General features: G+C 34.2%; 2 protein-coding genes across 7 annotated transcripts; one reads left to right on the top strand and one right to left on the bottom strand.

The window, feature by feature from the left end:
* Positions 1-9,449: 9,449 nt before the first annotated feature.
* On the top strand, positions 9,450-10,014 carry LOC146938945 (uncharacterized). The gene has a single exon (XM_085752785.1). The coding sequence runs from the start codon at positions 9,605-9,607 to the stop codon at positions 9,890-9,892; it is 288 nt and encodes a 95-aa protein (XP_085608911.1). The 5' UTR covers positions 9,450-9,604; the 3' UTR covers positions 9,893-10,014.
* Positions 10,015-12,534: 2,520 nt separating this feature from the next.
* Positions 12,535-17,716, bottom strand: THIC (thiaminC). 6 transcript variants are annotated; one of them, XR_015031456.1, is made up of 7 exons: positions 16,664-17,716; positions 16,150-16,472; positions 15,887-16,014; positions 14,660-15,486; positions 13,426-14,105; positions 13,092-13,192; positions 12,535-12,939 (listed from the first exon to the last, which is right to left on the bottom strand). XR_015031456.1 is itself a non-coding variant. In XM_085752784.1 (6 exons), exons 2-6 carry the CDS (start codon positions 16,458-16,460, stop codon positions 13,183-13,185), a joined length of 1,956 nt encoding a protein of 651 aa, XP_085608910.1. In that variant the 5' UTR covers positions 16,461-16,472; positions 16,664-17,716; the 3' UTR covers positions 13,000-13,182. The 6 variants fall into 6 exon arrangements, 2 of the variants coding, with proteins under 2 accessions (XP_085608910.1, XP_085608909.1); XR_015031457.1 differs by having other exon boundaries at positions 13,125-13,192; XR_015031454.1 differs by having other exon boundaries at positions 17,655-17,716.
* Between the last annotated feature and the right edge of the window lie 9,353 nt (positions 17,717-27,069).

Raw genomic sequence — 27,069 nt, 5'->3', positions numbered from 1 at the left:
GTATATTATTAGTATGTTTCTTTTACGTAGTATATTATTGATCTTGTTTATACATGAAGAACATATGGTTTATCGCAAGTCAAAAACTCTCACATAAGATATCACATGTAACATGTTCATATTAATAGTTTAGTAAAATAATTATTTAGGCTGTCCAGAAATTAAAACATTAGTATAATACTAGAATATCAAAAAAATACAGCTCCAGTTTAAAATATCAAAAGTTTTTTAGAAACATCACACAAGACATTTTAAACTAAGCACGGTTCTTTCATTTTTTTAAGTAAGCTGTTTCTATTTGACCTTACTCTATTTTTGTTTATATTTCCATAGTCTACCCTTATGTTTATAAATATCACCCAAAGTTCATACTTCTTACTAAGCACAAAATAGAGTATAGCCAAGAATCTTGTAATCTTATTTGGCTATTTCTCTACCCAAACATAACCTTCACCATGATCATGAACTACTTAACTCTATTTTACACTCATCTAAAATGGGTATTAGATATTCTAACATATTATCCCTTCTATAAACTTCATGATTCTAATTTTCCAATAATTGGAGCAATGTACGATGTTTACAATTATGAACACACCAAGGAAGATGTAGAATGTGTTGTGTGTCTCTGCAAAATAGAAGAAGGAGATGAGATTAGTGTATTGAGATGTGACCATATGTATCACAGACATTGTTTAGATAAATGGGTTTGTTTCAAGAACAATACTTGTCCTCTTTGTAGAGAATCATTGAGACCAGAAAGACCTATCACTGAGCATGGAGTAGAAGTTCTTTCATTTGATTTTTGTGTCATCCGTAGTGATCGAAATCGTGATGATTGGTGGCTACGTTGAGTTCAATATGACTTTCATTATTGTTTGTATCATTTAACAAATGTTTAATAGCAGTTTTGGCCCCCTATGTTTACAGAAGTTGCGATTTTGGCCCCCTAACTAAAATAATTCGATTTTGGCCCCCTATGTTTTGCCCCCTTTGCACTTTTGACCCCCTAGGCCAATTTTGACCAAGTCAATGCTGACGTGGCGCCACATGTGTAATTTTTTTTTATTTTTTATTTATATTTTTTTTAAAAAAGTATTTTTTAAATTTTTTAATTAAAAAAATTTAAAAAGTATTTTTTTATTTTTTTAATAATTATAAAAAATAAAAAATTACACACGTGGCGCCACGTCAGCATTGACTTGGTCAAAATTGGCCTAGGGGGCCAAAAGTGCAAAGGGGGCAAAACATAGGGGGCCAAAATCGCAACTTCTTGAAACATAGGGGGTCAAAACTGTTATTAAGCCTTTAAAAAATTTATAGAAGATCTCATGATATATATTTGTCATATCAAATTATCTTAGTAAATGCATTTAATTGTGTAATAATCATTTTTTTTAGGGGACAAATAATCAATAATTAAAATCTTCATATCAATTTATCAAACTGACTTCTTTGTTTTTTTTTTTAAAGAAAACCAACTTCTTTTTTGGTAAGTAACTAAGTATATTAAGGAATTATGATACATCCCACTTTTTTAATATCAAAAATGTTTTAAGGGTCAAATTCATGGTGCTAGGGGTTGTAATTCGCCTTGGATACCACGATTATGGCCATAATAATCAACACTCCTGACCTAAAATTAAGAAAAATCAACTTATCAAACTCTAATACTTGCATCATTACTAGTATAAAAAAAAGAAAGATAAAGGAGAATGATATATGTTTTTTGAAAACTCGATATTCAGTCTAAGAGCCGACAAATTCGAAGAATTCAATCTTACTGTCTACTTACAAAAAAGAGAATGATATTATTGTTCATTCTCTTCCACACAGTATCATATTGTTCTATCCACCCGAGTTCTTATCAGTCACACTCTCTAATGGAGTTAGGTCCAATAATTAAAAGTGAACCCATTTTAAAGTGGCCACTTAAAGATCTATGTTTTTGCATGTCCAATATTAGAAGGTAGAATAATAAAATGTCTTAAAAGCGATTATACTTTTTGATAATATAAAATCAGTGATTTTTTAAGAGAATTTATTTTGTGCCATCCAAGTCTCTCTTCATACACGCTTTGTTTTTTCAATTTTACATCTGTTCGGATTATAAAACTCAAGCCCCCAAAAAAGAATATAGTTCAGATTATATAATTTGAAACATGCCTGTTTATAAGTAAGAATCGGAACTCACCCCTCATTTATACACATTGGATTTTTGACCTAAAAAACAACCAAAACACCCAAAATTCAAACCATCATACATTGTTGATGGTACTAGGGCTCATGCACGGTTCAACTATATGGCAAAGGAGTTCGTGTGCAGGCAACATGTGTATCTGAGAAGTAGGTTGTTGATATAAAGGACATGTAGCTAAACCGAGACTACGATGTCTGAGTATATCTATTATATTTGGTGACATCACAATCTTTACTGACAAGAGCATCTAGTATCTTGATGTGACTTATTTGGAGTACTTATGAAACCTCGTGATTGTAGCTAGGGGTGTTCAAATCCAAACCGATCCAAAATAAAACCGCAAACCGATCCAAAAAAACCGAAAACCGCAAAAAACCGAATATATTTGGATGCGTTTGGATGTTGTTTTGTAAAAACCGCTAAGATCGGATCGGATTTCGGATCACTTTTTCAAAACCGAACCAAACCGAACCGAACCGCAAAAATAAATATTAATACTTATTTATTCTTTTATTAGTATTATAGATTGCATTATTATGTTGTTTATTAAATTTTAATCTTATACATTGCACTAATTTAATCTATATTATTATTACTTCATATGTTTCAAAAATAATCGATAATTTTCATACTATAATTTTATTTTCTTAATATATTTTGCATCAAACCTATTATTTTACCGTGTTTGTGTAATATTAATATTAATAAAAAAAATTATATTCTTCAAAAAAGAGTAAATAAAAAAATATATTTTGCATTTTGGACATCCAAAAACCGATCCAAATTAAACCGCATATATTTGGATCAGTTCGGTTCGGATTTTTTTAGAATACTCATCCAAACCGAACCGAACCGCATGAGATTTTTATTTTGGATCGGTTGACATTTTGCCTCAAAACCGATCCAAACCGCACCGCGAACACCCCTAATTGTAGCATTTTTGCATGGGGGTGACTTCCCTGACACACTTGTACATGGATCTTAACATTGCATGCGTTTATAAGACCAGGAAACTGGCTGGCTACATGATACTATTTTAAGTGTAACAAAAAAATTGTTATTTAAGTAAATGTTAAAAATGTTATATTGTGTTTCTTTATTGATTAGTATATGTTGATGGTGGCATGCATATTTTAGCACTTCGATGGAGTCGGGCCTAGACCAAAAAGAGATCACTATTACTTTTTGCACCATATGCTATTCTCACGCACCCTATAAGAAAGACTAAAATACCCCTGGTTCGGATTATATAACTCGAACCAGATTGTTAGCATTTTTCGGGATAGAAAATCCGAAAACTTACGAACTGTGATTTTTTGTGTTTTATATGATGCCAAAGGTCCCTGCTGATCGCCGTATAATCCCCGCATAAGCTGCAAAGCATGAAGAAATGAAGAAAAGGTAAAAAATGTCGAAGAAAAAGCAAGAAAAGATGTGAAATGAAGAATGAAGGAATTTGTTGAAGATGTAAGCCTATTTATAGCCTAAAACACGGACTAGATCATAACTAAAGTCTAATAAAAGGTTTTCCACCGTCCAAAAATTTATTAAACACACCACTAACCGTCCAAACATTTGGTAAAACGCCACCGTCCAAAAAAACCGAGAGTTTTCGGATTATATAATCTGAAAATGTCCAAACAAAATTCGGATAATATAATCCATACCTGTCCAAGAATTTGTTTAAGAATAATCTTCAAATTTTAGTTTAATCTATGTGTTTAAATGTTATAATATGTGTTTGTTTATTGATTAGTATATGTTGATGGTGGCATGCATATTTTAGCACTTCGATGGAGTCGGGCCTAGACCAAAAAGAGATGACTATTACTTTTCCCACCCTATGCTATTCTCACGCACCCGACAAAAAAGACTAAAATACACATGGTTCGGATTATATAACCCGAACCAGATTGTTAGCATTTTTCGGAATATAAATTCAAAAAACTTACGAACTATGATTTTTTGTGTTTTAATTGATGTCAAAGGTCCCCGTTGACCGTCGTATATTCTCCGCATAAGCTGCAAATCATGAAGGAATGAATAAAAGGTAAAAAATGTTGAAGAAAAAGCAAGAAAATATGTGAAGTGAAGAATGAAGGAATTTGTTGAAGATGTAAGACTATTTATAGCCTAAAACACATCCTAGATCATAACTACAGTCAAATAAAAGGTTTTCCACTGTCCAAAAATTTATTAAACACACCACTAACTGTCCAAACCTTTGGTAAAAACGCCACCGTCCAAAAAAACTGAGAGTTTTCGGATTATATAATCCAAAAATAATTAAACATCTTAAATTAAAACAAGAAAATAACAACTTGGAAGGTGTTCAAAGAGGTGATTTTGAACTTGATCTTGCTGGCCTGCCAACTAACATATTTCGATCGGCAAGTCAACTGGATCAAATTCATAAGAACCTCTTTGGAATCAGATCTGCAACATAACGATGAAAAACAATGTGTTTCAAGATGATTGTTTTGAATTAGATCATGTTGCCTTGCCAACTGAGATATTTATATCGCCAAGGCAGCTAGATCTAACTCATAGCAATCTCTTGGTGTACAAAGTTTTTTTTTGTGTGTTTTACAACAAATGAACCAAGCACGCTTATTAATAGAAGTATTAGTGTGTCATGGACCACAGAAGCTGTCGGTGCAATGTGAACCACACAAAAATCTGTGTTGAACTGGTTCGGATTATATGATCTGAACTATACTTACACCATATCATAATGTGTTTAATGAATGATCTTCAAATTTTAATTCAATCCATGTGTTTAAATGAACATCTTTAGCGTAAAGTAAAACATAATGAAAATTTAAAGAATATATGTATCTATTATTGAATATTCTCATCTATAGCGTAAGGTTAAGGGAAGAATTTTTTGCCAGCATTATGTAGATCTTCGGCTAGCCGAAGATCTTCAACATATATATATGTTGTGAAAGTGCCTCAAAATTGAAGAAATTGGAATTCTGGTAGCAGAAAATCGGTGGCCGATTTTCAGTGCATGGTGGCCGATTTTGGACTCTGTTTTTTTTGTCTGTTGGTTTTGTAAAAATCGGTGGCCGATTTGGCGAGCACGGTGGCCGATTTTGACAGCAGAAAATAAAACAGAAACGTATTTTTGGGCCTAGATTTGTTCCAGTTTTATTGAGGATTCTTTTACTATAAATATAGGCATTGTATCAGTGTAAACCTGGAGATAGAGGGGGCTGAAACAAGGGTTTAGAAATCAAACTAGGGTTTGTATAGAGTTTGTCTCTTGGCAACAAACTAGGGTTTGAAGGTTGATTCACCTTGGGAAACACTATTAGGATTGAGTCTCTTGGTTACGGGAAGAGGCTGGGATTTGGGTAGAATTCGGCGGGAGACTTATTCTTGTAACCCATTGATATCTCTTTTGTAACGTTACTCATCATATAGTGGAACGGAGGGCCGCTCTCTCCCCCAGACTAGGTCAATTTGGACCGAACTGGGTCAACAAATTCTTTTGTGTTCTCTCTTCTTTTCTCTCTCGCTGTTTTCTACTTTTGGCTTGTGTTTATAATTGTTCCATACACTTTGATTTTGGTTGCTTGATTATCCCTTGGTCCACACATCAAGTTTGTTATTGGTGTGATTTCTCATCGAATTCGCAACAATTGGCGCCCACTGTGGGGCAAAGGTCAAAGAATAATCAAGTATCATGAGTTCGAAGTGGGATATTGAGAAGTTTACCGGCGATAACGATTTTGGGTTATGGAAGGTAAAGATGGAAGTGGTGTTAATACAACAAAAGTGTGAGAAAGCTTTGAAGGGCGAAGGTTCGTTACCGGTCACCATGTCACGAGCGGAGAAGACCGAGATGGTGGACAAGGCCAGGAGTGCCATTGTCTTGTACCTCGGAGATAAAGTTTTGAGAGAAGTAGCAAAGGAACCAACCGCGGCATCGATTTGGGCAAAGTTGAAATCTTTGTATATGACAAAGTCTTTGGCTCATCGGCAAGTCCTAAAACAACAATTTTACTCATTCAAGATGGTAAAGTCAAAGGCCGTCATGGAGCTATTTGTGGAGTTCAACAAAATCATTGTTGATTTGGAGAACATTGAGGTGTGTCATGAGGATGCGGGTGCTCTGATGGTGTGGTGTTGTTTGGAGGATGAAGAAGGTGGTGTGTCTCACCTTGAGAATGATGCCTAGTGGAGCGGTGGTCGTCTGGAGAGACGATAAACACTCAACATCAGCCTGGAGAGGCGGTGGTAAGAATACTCAGGATCTACCTGTTGAGGTAGAGTTTCAAGGTGGAAGACATAATGGGATGTACTCATTTGTTAGTTGAGAGGTTGGAAGCTCATCTTTAGGTGGAGTTGAACACACCGGGAGTGGTACGACTATGGAGGACCTTGGGTGCTATGCTTGAGTGGTGAGCAAGGGATTTCTTCCTGAAGACAGAAGGCATTCCGGAGGTTGAAGAATGTATAGCACGGCTTGTGAAATTACCCTAAAAGTCCAAGGGTGATTGGATGCAAGGTGATCTTCAAGGAAGCGGGAGATGTCTCGTATTGAAGAGGTATGGTGTAGTCTTGTAGAACTACCTGAAATTCCTAGTGTAGTTTGGATACAAAGATCTTCGAGAAGGCGGAAGACATTCTGATGGCTGAAGAGGTTAAGGTGTGTACTTGTGGAACTACCTAAAATTCCTTGAGTAGTTTGGACACAAGGATCTTCAAAGGGGCGGAAGGCATTCCTATGGTTGAAGAGGTTAGGGTGTAAACTTGTGGAGCTACTTGGTGTAGTGGGAAGCAAGGGAAAGAGCAGCAAGGTGGTTGATGGTTTGGGATCATCACTAATTTAGAGTCAAGGTGGAGATTGTTGTGAAAGTGCCTCAAAATTGAAGAAATTGGAATTCTGGTAGCAGAAAATCGGTGGCCGATTTTCAGTGCACGGTGGCCGATTTTTGACTCTGTTTTTTTTGTCTGTTGGTTCTGTAAAAATCGATGGCCGATTTGGTGAGCATGGTGACCGATTTTGACAGCAGAAAATAAAACAGAAACGTATTTTCGGGCCTAGATTTGTTCCAGTTTTATTGAGGATTCTTTTACTATAAATATAGTCAACAAATTCTTTTGTGCTCTCTCTTCTTTTCTCTCTCGCTGTTTTCTACTTTTGGCTTGTGTTTATAATTGTTCCGTACCCTTTGATTTTGGTTGCTTGATTATCCCTTGCTCCACACATCAAGTTTGTTATTGGTGTGATCTCTCATCGAATTCGCAACAATATATATATATATAATTTAAAAAACAATAAAACAACTTAATTCAACAACATATAACTAACCATAGATAAAACATAATTCGACAACATAAAACACGTAATAAAAACAACATAAAATACATAATTAAATAAAACATACATAATCACAGATAAACTAAATTAATGTCTTCATGTGGTGCATCCAGGAGTGCCCTGACCTCTTTGTAGTTCTTGGGCCGGATCAAACTTTTATGAATTTGTTCAACTGATCTGACAAACGAAACGTCCAACTCGATCGGCCCTCTATTACTGTATTGACCAAAGATCGAGAACATGGTTCTCACGTCGTCGTTCATGAGCTTCATTCAGTTGAACCGCACACTCCCGACTGAGTCAATCGTTGGACGTCGATGCTCAACACCATCCATCCTCTGTGTGTCTCTGTAGTTGAGTTGGCGGTTGATTTGATCCAGTCGACCCTTCAACCCGGAGAGGGTGACATCAGTGCCAATCCTAAATAGATGGGGGTGGTTTCCCCCCGTTGTAGTAAATTGCAGCTAGATTGGTGTTCAGATCAAACACAAAGTTTTCAATGGGTTTTTTTGTATGTGGGTTACTGGGACACCTATTTAAAGAGGTTTCTGGGCGTCCTGGACCACATAAACTGTCGGTGCAATGTGGACCACACAAAAAAGATTATGTCCTAAACATTATCAGTTATATAATCTGAAACTTCCCTCACCCTACATAAAGTACGAAGTTTCTCTCATTTTCACCCAGTATAGAATAAATTCGTATTATATAATCCGAAAATCATGTGTAAGAGTTCATATTATATAATCCGAACCAAGTCAGAGTTTTTTGCTGGTGGTCTGCACCACATAAAACACGTTTTCAAAGATTTTTACCATGGCTGGTAAAACCCCTTTGAAACACGTTTTTTGACTTAGAATTAAGTGTAGTTACACTATATGCAACCCTTCCCCCTATAAATAGACTTCAAACCTTCAATATTTCTCACACCATCATCTCACACTCTCTCCACCTCTCCTCATCTTCCTTCTACAACAATGTGTTTCCATCGTTGGCCTTTCATAAAAAGAGGCTACTTTGAAAATTCATCGATTGTATGAACGGTCAAAGGGGATGGCAATGCGCTAGATAGAAGTGCGATTTATCTGGGTGTCAGGTTGATATGTTCGGGTGCAAGGTTAACCATCAAGATCTCTTTCGGCCTAGAGAGGAAACAAACCATACCTCAACCCTTCCCTCCCCACCATCTAATTCTCCTTCCCCTTCCCCATCAGCTTGCACCACTAGTTTAGCTCTCCCCCTATCTTCTTGCGCTGCAGATTTAGTTTTAAGTTTGTGATAAATTAGCTTTAGGTGTTTCAATATTCTATGTAACAAGCTTTAAGCTTCAACTTTATTGTAAATGTATTGATATAATAATAAAATGAGATTTTATGTGTATCATTTTGAGCTTATATATATATATATATATATATATATATATATATATATTATATTTTATATTTGAATTTATTTTATGATTATGGCATCTAAATAATTTAAAATAAACCAAAGTCTAATTAAAAATCTTGTAAAAGCCATTTTTGGATTATATAATCCGAAAATTTCTGAAAATCTTGTTCGGATTATATAATCTGAACCAAGGGTATTTTGAAAAGAAAAAAAATAGGACGCGTGAGAAAAGTAATAGTCAAAAAATTTCTTCATATTTTGGGCCTTATTCCTTTCTTGATATGATCCAATATAACACTTGACCAAGAAAATACCCAAAAGGGGGTAGAAGAGGCAATGGTTCTAGTTTAGCCACACGTCAAAGTCACAGCCTCATCAACCAAGGATATGAACCTCCAACTTGCCATAACTTTGCATATATGTGAAAAATTATAGGTACCAAATAAAATAAAAAACAATCAAGATAATGCACTTGTGGAGGACTCGTGGTATAAAGTCCCATGTCACCATACTAAACATAATCCAATGGCTCACATTCCCTTATTAGATCCAGCCACAAAAGATATACATTATATTATCATCAACACTTTGCAACCACTCTCCTCAATCACAAAATTCTCTCCACCCCATTTTCTTCTAAAGTACCATTGATTAATTCTCAAAGTCTCAAAGATATCAAAATGACTTCATTGTTCATGTCATTTACTCCAACAACTACTAGAACTAGAGTTTTGGCACCTACTGCAACAAAGGGTACTACAAGTGCACCCATCAAAGAAGAGAAAGGTTTTCTGGATTGGATTCTTGGAGGAATGCAGAAGGAAGACCAGTTTTTTGAGACTGATCCTATCCTCAAGAAGGTGGAGGAGAAGAGTGGAGGAACAGCTAGCAACGGTCGCAAGAACACCGTGGTTGTGCCACCACAAAAGAAGAAGGGTGGTGGCCTTGGTGGCTTGTTTGCCAAGTGAAGAAGCAATTAATTTGCCTTCAATTTTTTTTACATGTTTTAAATGTATGCATTGTTGTACTTTCCACTTGGCCATCTTGACCTTATGAATATATAATTTATGGTATCAATAATTATGCTTGATGTTGGTTCATATTTTATTTACATTTTACAGAAAAAAATCTATTCATTTTGGATCAGTTACCAACCAGGTATAATCTGTTTAACAATTTGAACTCTTTATTTTTTTTTTTCATAGGCAAATGTTAGTGGTTAATTTGTTAGCTAGAGAGAGAAAATTAGAGCTTCTAATAGAACTAATGTCTTGAAAGGAGTGAGGTAAATTTCAACAAAGTATGTAACTTTCATTCTAGGGACTTCCAAATATAATCTTCTGCTTTAAGTTTTAACTCTACCTTCTGCAGTAAAATATTCAAATTAAATTTCAATAGAATCAAGTGAAGAAAATATGAATGGCATGGCCTATACACTGTTAACTGGTTTTTAATAAAATATTGATCCAAATTTGGCATAGTACTGTTAACTGAAAAATTTCCTCTAATTAAAGATGCAGAAATTTGCACTGCTGTGGCCAGACTCAAGAATAATTTTTTATTAGATCTCTAATGTATCCTCTCAAGCAAGAGGGCTGCTTTGCTGGGTGATTTGCAGGAGTGACATATATGTTAGGGTGTTAAGAAGATCGTAAATTCAACTCTCATTACTAATAAAATAACAAGTAACATCTGTCTTTTAAAACAATTCTTTTGCGGTGGAGCGAAGATGGAACTCTTAACCATTTTACCACACCTTTTTTCGGTGTGCCAGAGTATTGAACCTCGGTCACCAAGTTTGAAGAACAAATTTTCAATTTTCAACCAAGTGATTCTAGGGTAACTATCATTTTACCACACATCTGACACCATGATTATGGAGAAGCTATGATAAGCTTATGAAAATCTCTAACGATGCACACATTATTAGAACTTGGTAACTCATCTAAAGAAGATACAATAAGTTAAGTTTATGTAGTTCTCTTAGATATATAGCACACATATATGACACATTCAACAACAACCTTCTGGTGTCAAACCATTGTTATTCAGTAAACCTTATCACATGCAAGATAATACACTCTGATATATAGCAAGCACACCTGAATGGTTCAGATTCTATGAATCAAGCTTTCTTAAAGAAAAACGCATTAACTCGTTTTTAGGAGTAGCGGTTAAGGAATTTGATCTAGAAAAGGAAGATTGGATGTGGAAGAACTCAATGCAATCCTCAACAGCAGATGCTCTAAAATAATCAGCAGAGACACCAATAGTCTTTGATCTTCCCATGGAAGATGAAACTCGGTTCGAGGATCTTCTCACAGACGACATGCACATGGCTTTTTTAACTCTTTCTGCAACACCCTTCAGAAACTCAATAGGGGAAAATTCTGACCTCCAAGGAATCCTTATTATGCAGCAGAACTTTCCATGCAAGTTTCTAGCTTCTCTCTTCCTAATGTTCTTTTTCCATGACATGCTAGTTTTCTCAAAGAAGTAGCTAGTGCAACTCATTTGTTTCTCTTTTATTTTCATTTTGCATGGTGATTGTGTTATATACAATGGAGGTAGTGAAAGGAAGAGGGAATTTGTTTGTAATGTTATGTGGTAAAAGATAAAAGGAATTGTAGTTGGTAAGACCCAACAATATAGTCGTTAGAATGGTTGGAAATGAGTAAATAAGAAGGTTCAGATTTAGTTAGCCATGTTAATAAATTTTCTTTTGCTATAAATGAAACATTTTTCATGGTTGAGACTTGAGAGTGTGTTTGAATTTTTTATAATCTTTAATAGACCCTTAATTAGGAAACAAGTATGTGTGTGTTTTTCTTGTGAGTTTTGGTTTGTCATGAAAGAGGTGTATAGAAGGTACAAAGACTAGTGCCCAAAAAAAGGTAGGTTAAGGATGGTTAGAAAAGAGGAATATGTAATTGGTGAAAAGGAAACAAATGAGAAGAGAAATTTGTTTTCTTATTTCCCATTGACTATGTAGAGAATACTTTCATGATACTTTACTTAGGCAAAGACATAGTGGGATTTTGGTTCAATAAACATTCCTGGTTCCCTTATATTTGGACAAATCATAAGAGAAAAACCTTCAATCTTAATAATGTTGTGGCAGCAAATAAAAGATTGGATGGTTGAAATGGTTGGGAAGATTAGGTTAGCTTTTAGTGTTTGAATTCTAAATCTTCTGTTTAGTATCGTGCATCCTTCAATTCATCAACCTAGCCTCAGCGGTTGGATTAATCTAATGATGGAGATATAATACTATCTTTAAACCATAAAGATACGGAAATTGCTTGATCTCGCGAGAGAAAAATTCCCGAACGTGTTGTTGGCAATTTCTTTAAAACAGCAGCGGTTTCCTGATTTGTATCCAAGGGCCCATGTTTTCCACCAAAAGAAATCTAAGGATGGAAAACACTTCGCAATACCTTCGCTATGTTGCAGTTCGCTGCAAATAGCACTACTCTAAAGATAATGTGAGCTATATTTTATTAGACATGTAGGATTAAAATAATGCGTGTACTTGACGAGTTTGAAATGTGTGCTGCCACAATCCTGTGATTGCACGCAGTCAACCACATTGATGACCGTTTGATCAATATTGAACAATCAATATTTCAAACTCGTATTTTAACCCAAATCCATACATCACATAGTTTCGTCAGAGAAAACTTCACCTTTCATGATTATGAGAGATTTAGTATAATTTATGATGTATTATAAGACCTTCATTCTATATTTTAACAATAGGAAACTAATTATTCAGATCATGCAGTATATTCTTCAAGTTCAGCTACTTTCCAACCGTGAACTATTGGCACGACCAACATGCTGTAGCCGCTTCCGCAAATAGTATATAACACATCTGCAGAAATATAACAAAAACAAAAAAGTAATGCACGCTCCCTACGCAGGCATCACCCTGATCAGGTTCGAAGGGACTGTCTCAGCCCGAACTGCTAGCGTGCTAGCTTAATAGCCAGAGCTCATGCAGATACAGGCACCCCTGGTGCATCTCGCGAGTTAATAACTTCCCAAAAGATAAAGATTGTAACAAACAAGATGATTTGATAGTAATGCAATTTATTGCTGAGAATTGGATAACACGACAAAAGTAGAATAAAGATGAAGTTCTTAAAAGTTGTTCACAAAGTAAACTTTGTATTATTCCATAGCCTGAAAATACATCACCATCCTGGCGGGCCAGTTGTGTATCTAGCTCCATGTTCTCTCAAATGATTTGGACCATTTATATAGCCCTGCAAAAAAAGTACTTGGATTATGATATGTTAAGTAATCAATCAAAGGGACCGCATGATTTGTATAATAATGTGGATTATGATGTATGAAATATTCTATATTAAGTTTCCTACTCGGTAAAAGTTTTCTTATTAGCATCTTTATATACTTGATTCACAACTTGTCTTTTTAATCTATATTAAGTGAAAATGCAAGACTTATAAAAAATGTTATACAATATACTAAGCCTTACCCCTCCTTAGAACTTATGTAAGATTCTGGCAAGTAAATCTCTCCTCCAGCTTCACCATGTTGTTCTCCACTGATCGTTTTCTTCGCAGCAAGAAATTCTGCACTCATAGCATTCATCCCCTGCTTCAAAGCTTCCTCAACATCCTCCCCATACCCATGTTTCTCAGCATACTTTCGGACATCCTCAGTTATCTTCATAGAGCAGAATTTAGGACCACACATCGAGCAGAAATGTGCCACCTTTGCACCTTCTGACGGCAATGTTTCATCGTGGAAGGACATGGCTGTCATTGGATCCAATGACAAAGCAAACTGGTCCATCCATCGAAATTCGAATCTTGCCTTGCTTAAGGCATCGTCCCATTCTTGAGCGTGTGGATGTTGTTTGGCTAAATCAGCAGCATGAGCAGCAATCTTGTAAGCTATAACTCCAGCCTTCACATCATCTCTGTTTGGCAACCCGAGGTGTTCTTTTGGAGTAACATAACAGAGAAGAGCAGTACCAAGTGCACCGATATTTGCAGCACCAATAGCAGAGGTGATGTGATCGTAACCAGGGGCAATATCGGTTGTTAAAGGACCAAGAGTGTAGAAAGGTGCTTCATTACACCATTCTAGCTGTTTTTGCATGTTTTCAGGAATCTTGTGCATTGGAACATGTCCTGGTCCTTCATTCATCACCTGTAAAGCAACTCAAAGTAAACAAAAAGAAATCATGGTCTCCAGACATATACTTACGGCAGTTAACACATCAGCTGATGATAGTCGAAATATATTAGGATATCATATGAAAACATTTTATAGCTTAATATGAAAATAATTTGACTTTATTTTATATTTTGTTATAGAAAATTTTATATACAAGAACTTATATGGTAAGTGCTTAAGTAATTAAGTTGTTTATTTAAACAGGGCCAAAATAGATAAGATCACCATATAACAAAATCTAGTTAAAACCATGGTGCACTATTTTAGTATGACTATAAGAACTGGATTCAGCAGCAGTGGTGAATTCAACAGCGGCTACCTAAGTCAATAATACTAAAAAATATAACTAGAATAGTCACAATAAAGTCCTCGTTATTCATACTACATAATCAAGAATGAAAAGAAATGCAGAAAATGGATATGTGCATATTATATAAGGTCAATATCAAAGTTGAAGTTAAGGTGACATTAGTTTAAATTGCCAAAATTTATTCAGTAAAGAAAGTTTGATATTATATATATATCACCTGTACATCCTTTTCCCATGCTCTACGAGTGAGTTCTCCTTGTGTCAAAAGCTCGGCAAATTGAGCTGTGTCATTTGCATCATAAATGGATCCAGGTCTTAAACCATCACCAATGGATAGTGCCACATCATACTGATTGCAGATGTCGAGTATGTCATCCCAGTGCTCATAAGCGAAATTCTCTTTGTGATAAGCTAAGCACCACTTTGCATGAATCGATCCTCCTCTCGAAACTATTCCGGTCATACGCTTTGCAGTTAAAGGAATATACCTAAGAAGTACTCCTGCATGGATGGTGAAGTAATCAACACCTTGTTCAGCTTGTTCAATCAAGGTATCCCTGAAAACCTCCCAGGTAAGATCTTCTGCAATTCCGTTAACTTTCTCAAGTGCTTGATAAATAGGTACAGTCCCAACTGGAACGGCAGAGTTGCGCAAGATCCACTCTCGAGTTTCATGGATGTGGCGACCAGTTGAGAGATCCATGACAGTATCAGCTCCCCACATAGTTGCCCATTGAACCTTGTAAACTTCCTCTTCTATAGAGCTTACAACTGCAGAATTTCCAATGTTTGCATTTACTTTCACCAAAAAGTTCCTTCCGACTATTGTAGGCTCCAACTCCAAGTGCTTCTTGTTGGAAGGGATGATAGCTCGTCCACGAGCAACTTCTGACCTCACAAACTCTGGGTTGAGCTTCTCGCGAGTCGCGCAATAAAGCATCTCCTCGGTAATGATTCCTTGCTTAGCATAGTACATCTGAGTGAATCTTGGAGCACCGATTTTTTCTCTCCTATCAATCCAGTCTTTGCGCAATTTTGGGAGTCCTAATTCAAATACATGAAAACAAAACCAACTAAATTAATTCAATTTTCTAAAGACTTGGTGTTAGTATACATTAGCAACTAATCTAAGACTCATATATCATATTACTACATGCTATTCCATGCTAACTTCAGGAAAAACAAGTGTTGATAAATAAAAACATATAAAAATGAAAATGCTCAGTTAGCTAAGTTTCATTGTCAATGTATATTGCCAAAATGGTTAATAGAAATTAAGAGTTTGGTCAATCGAGAACATGTGGACAATCATAGCAAACTGAAGAAACTCGGAGACAAGGTAAAACCTGTCCTTACTAGTCTAACATTATTCACACAAAAACGTACCACAGATTCAAGATATAAAGAAAATGCCATGGCGAGAATAAAAACATGATTTTCATACCTATCCTTGGATTTATATTTTGGGGACCACTGGTGTCATAGTTATCAAAGTGTGATTCATCACCAGACAAGTGAACTCGTCGAAATGGAACTTTGAGCACATGACCACTTTCTTCATGAATGACTTCCCTGGAAACATGATGATATATTAATTACGGTGCTCACATAGCAAGTTTGCTAACAAAAGGCACAGAAAGTCAAACGATTTGTAAATCGAAGCCTGTTAATATTGAAAAGTATGTATTTAATGAAAACAAAGTATACCTGGATTCTTTTGTGCTCTTTGGAAAGCACTCCTCGAAGGACGGAAGTGGAAGAAAATCAGGAGAAGCAGGGTCAACGGTGTGCTTCTTTTGTTTGGTTTTGTCTGCATTAGTTGTTGGAGGATCGAATGTCAATGTGGCTCTAGGTACCAAAGCCATGGAAGATGGAGCTAGTTCCTTCTTCCAAGCATTTGAAGTGCGTCCAACAACGTCAAACCGAGGCAAAAATGTAGAATTCGGGAACTTTGATTGAGAAGCATGGTTACCATTCTTGCAAACAACCGATGTCACATTAGCATGCACCGACGCCATCTCGACGCAGAACTACAAAATTCAATTTTGAATATCAAATGTTTAAACAACTGGCGTGCATACAAAAAGTGTAAATTTATGTTATCAATATACATAAATTTGAATAGATTCTATGTCAAAAAAATTAATTTCAAATACTTAGAAATCAACTTAATGCTCTTGATGAAAAAATCCATATCAAAACCCCTAAGAATGATTCTCACTTTTCATCATATGTATTCAATTGGAATAAACCAAATGCGTGAGTGTTGTATCGGCGTCGGACATCAAACATGCCTTCCAGCTGAAGTGTAGGTATAGTTTGTACATATAACAAAATGGAAGCAAGATAGGACTGTCTTTAGAGCCACACATCATTGTCAATATCCCGATCTTTTTGACACGACAGAAAAGATTATTTAAAACTAAATAAAAATACCCAAAAATATCCAGACACAAATTCACAAGGGGTTGTTGAGTGAAGATTCCTTCATCTCAGAAAAGCAGAACAAGACAAAAGCATATACTTTCACACAACATCTTCCATGCCCCTTTTACAAAAAAGATATTATGACAACCAAACAAGCCATACTGTGATGCAAGAGTTATCAAAATAACCTCCTCATTTTTTTTAAAAAAAATTTAATTAAATTAAAAAAAAAATGACCCCTTAAGTGGAATCACCTACAAAAATTTACAACACCAAAATTATTGTAAACAAAGCAATTAGATTTAGATTTATCTCAAAAAAGAAAAAAACCAATTAGATTTAGATTTTTCGTAGTGCATGTTTGAATTAACGGTGGGTATGACAGAATCACTGTCTGATACCATAGTTTTGACAAAAACTACACTTTAGAACTTCAACAAAATCACAGTGATTTCGTCAAACTCACCACAAATCCAAACATGCACGCTTATAATTAACTGTCTCTGATTATTAAATTACACTAATAAATTACATGCTTTCTCTTTTGCATGTATAAATCAATTAAAGTGAGACGATATTTTCCATGCAAGCTCAATTTCTCCCTAATCTCACTGCTCTAAAATGCAATCAAAAACCAAGAATAAGGTTATAAAAAAAAATCAAATCAAAGACACATCAAACTTGTCAAACAAAAAAAAAAACATGATCATATGTTAGATGAATATGAAATGATGTGTAACAAGAGAGAGAGAGAGAGAGAGAGAGAGAGAGAGAGAGAGAGAGACCTGAGAAGCTGGTCTTATCTGCAGAAATGAAATGGCCAGTGATTGAGAGAGTGAACGGTTCTACACTAACGTTGGAGAGTGTCGTGTATTTATATTAGAAGAAAGAGAAACACTCACAAAAAGTGGCACGGGACAAATGGGACATGACGTGGTTCTTGTGATTCTTACTACATTTTTTACTACAAACTTCCATTCATTTCAATTTTGATGTGCTCAAAGGGTGACTCTTTTTTGTTGGTGTCTTGTCTTTGCTCAAAGGGTAAGTAAAAAATCTATCTATGTACTGTTTTTTAGGATAAATTATGCATGTACTTTTTTTTTTACAGAAATTATGCATGTACTTATATAGTAAAATTTACTTAAAATAAAATATTAAATTAACTCGCTATCAAGCCCTTTTAGCGTTAGTGACGAAGCCACGACAAATATTTAATCATTTATTTTTTTTCAGATGATATCCTATTTTTTTTGTAGTGATTCTATTCAAGATGCTTAAACCATTTAAGGAGTGTTTAATTCTTATCCGTCTATTTCTGGTCAACTCATCAATTTGGATAAATCAGAAATCTCTTTCAGCTGAAATTACCTGATGATCGTAAATCAAAAATCTCGATGTTGAAATGCTCCTTTAATTAATGAAACTTTTCTCCCCTTTGAGGCTCAACAAATTCTTCAATTGCCAATTTCTTTCTCCCAATTACAAGATGAGTTTGTGTGGGGTGCTTCACGATCTGCTATTTTTTCTATGAAGAGTGCATAACGTTTCTCAGAGGCAAGGCGTGAGGTACTTGTCTCTCATAGCACAATGCAAGACATTGATCAACAAGTTTGGAAAATAAGAAGTATTCCAAGGCACATCCATTTTGCTTTGAAGATTTTACATGAAAAACTACCACTCAAAAATGATCTTTTTTAAAAAAGGAATATGTTGTGATCCATTATGTGTTTATTGTGGGTAACATAATAAAATAATTTCACATCTCTTTATGGACTGTCATTGGTCAAAGCATATGTGGTTTGCTTCTTCTTTGGGTGTGGTGTTCAATTTGCATGCTTCCAGGTACGTACCTTTTCAGAAGTGGCTGAAAAGAAATATTATTGATACAAATGAGGATATTATAGTTAGTGTGTTGGCCTTGTGTTATGAAATATGGTGCACTAGAAATAAAAAAAAATGTTTTTAGGGGACTGAAATTGATGTGACTACCACTGTACAAAAGACGCAGAGATCTATTGCTAGCTTTAATAATGCCAGTACGGTGTTGTTGAAGATGTTAAGTGGAGGTCCAAACTTACTCATATCTGATGTTCACTGGACACCCCCTGGTTGTGGTTGTTATAAGCTAAATGTGGATGTAGCAGGTCCAACATAGGGGGTAAATGGGGTATTGGTGTTGTTATGAGAGATTATGAAGGTGTTTCGTTGTTGCTAGTTGTTGTCAAGTCTTTTCATTACTAGATTCAGACGTAACAGAAGCTTTAACTATGCGGAAGGGGTTGAAATTTGCAAAAGACATGTCTTTTCTGAATCATATAGCGGAATCAGATGCTCCTAATGTGTTTCAGACGTTGAACACTCATCAACAATATCCAAACTATGTTGGATCTATTCTTGAAGATTGCATTAATTTTAATGTCTTTTTTCATAGTTTAAGTTTCTTGCATGTTAGGCGTGAGGCTAACCAAGCTACCCATTATTTACCTCAATACTCTCTTCATAATTTTGACTATATATGGATGTAAGAGACTTCACCTTATATTTCTGCAGTTTTGACTTTTGATTCATTGTCAAACTTTTGTCCATGAAATTTTCTTTAACGTCAAAAAAAAAAAAGTGAAGAAAAAAATAATTCGGAGGTTCAAAATGTATAAAGTATATTTGCATTTTTGTAAATTCGATGGGTTCTGTAGCTCTTCCCTTGCTTAGGACGTTTTAGGTCGAGTTTTGTGTGTCCTTCATTTGATTCTAACGTTAAACTTGATAAATTTTTTAGAATCGAACTCGACCTTTAAGCCAATTAAAGTCAATGATGCATGAGTTCAATAAGGACATGATGATACATAAACAAGGACATGATTAAGTCAATGAAAGTAAATTAAATTAAGTTTTTTCTCTTTAGGTTCTTTCTTCCATTTTCTGCTTTGAGAGGGTGGCATTGGGTCAAATTTTGACCCAAAATCACTTCTCTTCATTTTTTTTCTCTATTTCAATCTAAATCACATATATCTAAGTTTTTCTTCGTGATTTCGTCGTCTGAGTGCGGTATTGTTTGTTTGTCATCTTGTCAATATTGCAGGTCCGGAGACATGGATATTTCGGTCACTATGATTTTATCAGATTATTTGTAGGCATTTTGCCGTTGTATACTAGTAACTCTGATTGTGAGTTTGTTTGCAAATTTATCCTTTACTTTTTAGTTATGTTGCCATTTTTTGTCTGATATGGGACTCTTTAACACACCCCTCACTACCAACACTATTGAGTTTGGTTTGTGGACATAAATAGTGGTGGCCGATAGTTTAAACCTAATAGCAGGTGACCCAATGGATCTTGGAGAGGCTTTGATTTGGGTTTAACTCATTCTTACAAAACCGACTTGTGAGGTGAGGATTGCCCCCACTTATAAACACAGATTCAGACCATCTTTTATCCAATGTGTGCATTGGCGGAGCTGCATACACCTCAGAGGATTCAGCTGAACCCCCTGGGTTCTTAAAATTACATCTACTAATCTATCCAATTTCAATTTTGAATCCCCTGAAATTTTAAATTTGCACCTTTATCTCAAAGATTGTTTCACTTCTGCACTTCTACTTTCTCTTTTTTACATATTTGAATGTCTGGTTGTATCTCTTTGGTTTTCATGCCATGAATGTGTGAGACACTCTTATCATACTCTCCAAGTGTATCAAAATTGCAAACACATCCTTAGTGCATATGTTTTTTTTAGTAATTTTATAGATTAAATTGGACAATGACAAAACATATTCTAGAATAAGATTGACTATCTAAAAACTAATTCGACGATTAAAATGACTAAATAAGAGAGACATTTATGAATGTATTTGAAATTTTGATACATTCATAGATCAATATGACAACAATATACACATTCATGGTAAAAATTTGAAAGTGAATGTTTGAACCCCCTGACCCAGGGTCCTGTCAACGTCAATAGATATGTGACTCCTTAACAAATAGAATGAATTTAAGTTTCTCAAAATAATTTGAAATTTATTTCTGGTGTGTCTAAATCGATTCAGACTTTTAAAAATGCAACACATTTTTTTTTGAAGAAGCTAAATTAACCCACTTAAATTGACACTGCAAGAATCAAACTTGAGATCTCGAGGAGGAACACACTCCTACGTCCCAAGTCAATGCCATCATGACAACCCAAGTGGGTTCAACAACACAATATCCTATTGGCTATTGTAAAGAAATCATTAAAATTTAGATTGTTCTTAAATGTTTTGCTTATAATTTTTATCTCTTTTCATTTGTCTCCAATTATTGAACTATAACTTATCTGATTTATATGTTTTCTCTACGCATGCCTACATAACCTAAAGTGAGACCATCTTCTCCAATTATAGCTTTCGAAACAGCACGTTGAGAAAACAAAGATGAACGTGTAATCAAACACATTTGCATGACAAACCGGTGTCTAGTGTCTGAGAGAGAGAAGTTCTGAAGAAGCAGTTTACAGGATTGGTCTTATCATGCGACAATGAAATAACACTGATTGGGTGAGTGAACAATGTTGGAGGGTGTTGTGTTTACAGGATTGGCTTTCTCTCATTTCAAGCTCTTTGAATAGAACATTATGCTAATCTTTATACATAAATAGAATGCAAGCGAACAATAAGATGTGCCGCTAAGCTTTTCTAGTTAGCAAAATCAATCCTCTTAAATACAACATTCATATACATAGGCGACACTGCATTTCTATGCATGACTATTTGAACTCTTTGTAAAGGTCACACCTTCTGGTGTTATGAAGACAAAAGTATCAAACACAAATAATTTAAAAAACATGTTGATTGTCAGAACACGTTTTCTCATATTTGACGATTTTGCTTGAAGCGGCTTTGAGAGTTCCTTGTTACACAGTAAAAACTCTGGTCCCCAATCCCACAAGCAGGCAGTAAAATCTACACATACTTTTATATTTTATTTTATTTTTAAAAAAATTGTAATAAACAGATGCAATATTGTTAAAAGTGGTTACTTTTATCTACAAAGTAGTTTTTTATTTTAAAAAAAAATTAATAAACGGGCTCTTATGGGAGTGGGAGAAGGAATTGTTACAGTAATGTAAGCTGTTTTTCTGATATTATTTTGCAGGTTCCGAACACTGACCGTTGGAGTTGGCGCCTTGATACAAATGGCGATTAATCCGTTCGTAGTGTTTATTATATGCTCATTGCGGATGACAGTCAGGTTGTGGACACGGTTTCTAATTTGATTTGACACATATATGTCCCGATAAAGGTGTCTCTCCTTGCTTGGCAACTACTCCGCAACAAATTACCCACCAAATCAAATCTTGTGGCTCGTGGGATCATTTCTCAGGTGGCTCAAATGTGCGTGATTGGGTGCGGTGAAGTGGAAACGGCGCAACATTTGTTTGTCTCTTGTCCATTTTTCGTGAATTTTGGTTCCTTGTTCGTGATTGGGTTGGAGTCTCAGGGGCTGATCCTTTTGATATATCTGACCATTTTCAGCAGTTTATTTATCTGCCAGGCGGGTCGGCGACAAGACGTTCATTTATGCATCTTTTGTGGCTATTATGCGTTTGGATTTTGTGGTCCGAACGTAATAATAGATTGTTTCAAAATAAGGTTAATAGTGTTCATCAGTTGGTAGAAAAAAGTAAAATTGCACTCTTACTGGTGGATGAAGGTGGCTAATGCGGTTTATGTGTTAGGTGTCCAGAGTTGGCTAGCTTGACCTCTTGATTGTCTGGGCATTTGATTTTTGTTTTGTTGTCTATTGACTGTTTATAAACTCTGATTGCGTATGTAGGCACACATTGTGTTGAGGATGTGATCCCGTTGTTGTTGCTATATATAATTTTATTTTTGCCTCTTAAAAAAATAAAATAAAATTATACTCCCTCCGATCACTATTATAAGCAAAAGTTAACTTTTTAGGTTCATTCAATAAATGATGTATGTGGTCTAACTCCCTTAGATATTTTCACTACAGACTTCGTTTCATTGCAACTTCGATGTGCTCAAAAGGCAACATTTTTTGTTGTTAGTTTTGCTCAAAGGGTAAGTACGAGAATCCATCTCAAAATAATTGACCATTTCGCAAAAAGAAATTATGACCTTTTAAATTTCTCATACAACATTAATTTTTTTTAGGGTAAACAGTGCTTTTAGCCCCTGTAATATAGGTCACTTTTGAGTTTAGCCCCTGTAAATTTTTTTTTTAGATTCCACCCTCATAAAATTTTTTTGTTTTGGTTTTGGCCCCTGACCCCCTTGAGTTAGCAGAATCTTTGACGTGGCGCTGACGTGGCATGCTGCGTCACCTTTTTTGATGACGTGTCATGCTGACTGTATAATTAATTTTATTTTATATTTTTTTGGGGTACACGTGGCATTTTTTATTTTTTAAAAAAAAATTTAAAAATTCTGGAAAAATTAAAAATAATTAAAAAATTGAAAAAAAATCTGAAAATTAATAAAAAATTCTGAAAATATTAAAAAATTCAGCAAAAATGAAAAATTAATAAAAAATTGAAAAAAATATTAAAAAAATTCTGGAAAATTGAAAAATTAATAAAAATGAAAAAAATTTAAAAAATACGGAAAAAAGTTTAAAAATTCTGGAAAAATTAATAAAAATAAAAAATGATTAAAAAAATGAAAAATAATGAAAAATTCTGAAAAAATAAAATTTCGAAATTTTCTGAAAAAAATTAAAATTCTGGAAAAATGAAATTTTCAAAATTTTAATTAAAATTCTGGAAAAATTTTAATTAAAATTTTAATGAAAAATAAAAATTGTAAAAAAATTCTGGAAAATATTTAAAAAAATTTCGAAATTTTCTTGAAGATTAATCATTTTTAAAAAAATGAAATTTTTGAAATCTTCATTAGTATTTCTTGAAATTTCAAAATTTTCATTAGTATATATGTCGAGCTTAGGTTTTTTCAGTGTATTTATTTCCAAATTTTTTTTTGGGAATTTTTGTGTATTTATAAACCGAGAATAAGGGAAAAAATATGTGTATTTATAAACCGAGCTTAGGTTTTTTGTGTATTTTTCGAAATTTCAAAATTTTCATTAATATTTTTTCCGGGAATTTTTGTTTCTTCCGAGCTTAGGTTGAATGACAAGTGCTTTCCGAAAAAAAAGAATATGAATTTTTTTTCCGTTATACGGTTGAATGACAAATACTTTCCCAAAAAAAATATGAATTTCTTTCATTTTTCCGGTATTGAAAAAAATTTGGAAATATGAATTTTTCGAAATTTATTAATTTTTTCCAGAATTTTTTCATTTTTTTAATTTTACCATATTTTATTTTTTATTTTTAAAATTTTCCAGATTTTTGTTAGTTTTTCCAATTTTTTTAAAAAATTTCAGATTTCAGATTTTTTTTATTTTTTAAGAATTTTTTTTCGTTTTTTTTTAAAAAAAATTTAAAAAAAATATTTTTAAAAATATTTTTTTATTAAAAAAAATCAGAAATGCGTGGACATTCATTTACACACGTGGCATTCAAAAAAAAATTGAAAAATAAAAAAAAATGCCACGTCAGTGCCCCTCATAGATTCTGCTGAGTCACAGGGGTCAGGGGCCAAAACCAAAACAAAAAAAAAAATTATGAGGGTGGAATCTAAAAAAAAAAAATTACAGGGGCTAAACCCAAAAGTGCCCTATATTACAGGGGCTAAAAGCACTGTTTACCCTTTTTTTTATGTTTTCCACAAATTAATATTGCATCACTCTCAATTTAGCATATTTTTTTAAGCAAATTTAACATCTTCTATTATGCATTTATAGTAATATAAGTACATCAATGTAGGATAAAGGTATTTTAGTAAAAAAAATGTTATTCTCTCTTTCATTTATACAATTTTCTTATATTTGTAAAATTAAGTTGATAAGTTAATTTGGGACAGAAAGAGTATTATAATATAGGGAAATGTTAACATATTTTTTATGAAAAATTAATGAACGCACCTTGTTATTTGAAATCGTCTTATAAAAAAGGACACATTTTTTAACGTCTTATAAATAGGAACGGAGGTAGTGTCCTCGTGCGCTTAACTCGGTTGGTAAGTTATGTACGAATTGGTAAGTGATGTAACAAGTAATAAAGTGATAAGTTATCGTTTCCACAGAGATTATCGTTCAACTTAGCAATTAACGAAATTTATTTGAGTAAAAGCAATAAAAGAGATTTAATGGGTTTGCAAGTTATTAATTGTCTAGCACAATAAGAATTTCGGTTTTTGATTCAAATGGTTAACCACAATTATGGTATCCTTGAACCCATTTCACCTTCTTTGTTGCAATTAACTCGAACTAATATTAGTTATGACATGACTTGATAAAAGAGAGTATGACATTCCTTCAAAAAAAAAAAAAAAAGAGTATGACATGACCACGTGATGTAACGTTGGGAAATTCAAGTATTTATGACGTTCCCCTAATAGTCCTAACAATCGTACTTATAATCAATTAATTTAGAAAATAAGCAATTGACTACTGTTCTGCTTTTGGCACCGGCGGGATAGTCAGTCATATACCTTAGGCTATATGACTGTGGAACATATACAAATTAAATCAGGCAATTGAATCATAAATTCACTAGAAAACTTTATTAATTAAATTCAACAAATAAGTAGCGGTTCATCGTGGAACCCTAATCAAGAGAGGTTTAGTTACACATGGTAACCGACATCATTACAAAACAATTGAAAAACATACCTTAGAGAGAACAAGAAGACGAGAAAGCTATCTACCTTGAAGCTCTAATGTTCGACCCTTGCTTTGTACCGCTAGCTTTTTGAATGAATAAAAGTGTGTGCAAGTGTCTCTATTTATACTACATCATTACTTAGAGGTTAAGAGATAAGAACTGAGCTTTTTCCTCTGATCCACCTTGGAAAACAAGCTAAAAGTGCAATTTTCTGGCTCAGGTGTGCCTGGGCGCAGGAGGCAATAGCTAGAGGGATCTCATATGCCTGGGCACTTTGGACAACCTTTGGGTCGAAATTTACAGTTTTTCGTTCTTTTTCGAGTGTTCTTTCGTCTTGAAATGCCTTGGAACTTGGGGTGAATGTTTTCTAACTTTTATTGTCTTCAAAAACCTTTTAAGAACCATTGATTTTCATTTTTCCTATCTCTTGATCCTTCATATGATGTCTTGCTTTGCCGATTTACATGATTTAACATCAAAACGACTCAAAATATATATGGAGTTGCATGATTTAGGATAAAAGTGAATTACAATGAGTCGAATGAAAAAATTCAAAATGTTCCTCAAACCATTGTCAATTCCTCTAAATGACCTCTTATTTGCCTTCAAATGCAAAGAAAAATAAGTAAAAACATAGCCTAAAATATCATATGACGCTCCATCATCAGTAATAACATTGTATATAATATACCCCTTGGGAGTTCAAACCCTAGACACTTCACTTATTTATCTTAAAATGTGGATTTATATCCACTAGCCTACTTGACAAAGAAAATAAGAATGGAGATAGTAAAATTTACTTAAAATATACTTCCTCCATCCCATAATAACTGAGTTAATTGCAAAAAAAAAAGTGTTCCAAAATAACTGAGTCATTTCACTTTTCAATACAATATTAATTACTTTTTCCCCTTTATAACTTTAATTAATACTACTTTCATTACTCCCAATTTAATATATTCCACTTTGCATTTATGATAGTGGAGAATGCACCAATACTTAACAAAAGCACTTAAAACTATTTTTCTCTCTCCTTCATTTATACATTTTCTTAAGAGTAGTGCTATATGGCACGACAAGTTTGTCGCACCATTTGCACGAAGACCTTTACCACTTGTTTATTCACGGCTCAGGCTAGATGCTTAACAACTTCTTAACACAAGTAAAATAAAATATTGATTTTTTGACACAAGTAGAATAAAAGCAAACTAAATTATTTAATTTTTCACAATATGAAATGTTTGTTATCTATTACTACAAAATATTCTGCACCAACCGCTTGCACCAATTCTCCATATAGTTTGAAGCGGTGCTTCTGTGACATAACAGCCTGAAGTGGTATAAAACTAGGTCGGTTATATGTAGCATCATCCTTTGAATATATTGTAGCGTGAATTCAACAAATTAACACCATCAAGGTACTCACTGTACAGTGTATCACATAGTGATTTCATTGTTCTACTATCAAA

Source organism: Medicago sativa, chromosome 3, assembly GCF_051527215.1.
Source record: "Medicago sativa cultivar Bolivia chromosome 3, Bolivia_mono, whole genome shotgun sequence".
Taxonomy (NCBI): Eukaryota; Viridiplantae; Streptophyta; class Magnoliopsida; order Fabales; family Fabaceae; genus Medicago; species Medicago sativa.
The sequence above is the reverse complement of the archived record's forward strand: the minus strand, read 5'-3'. Positions and strand labels throughout refer to the sequence as shown.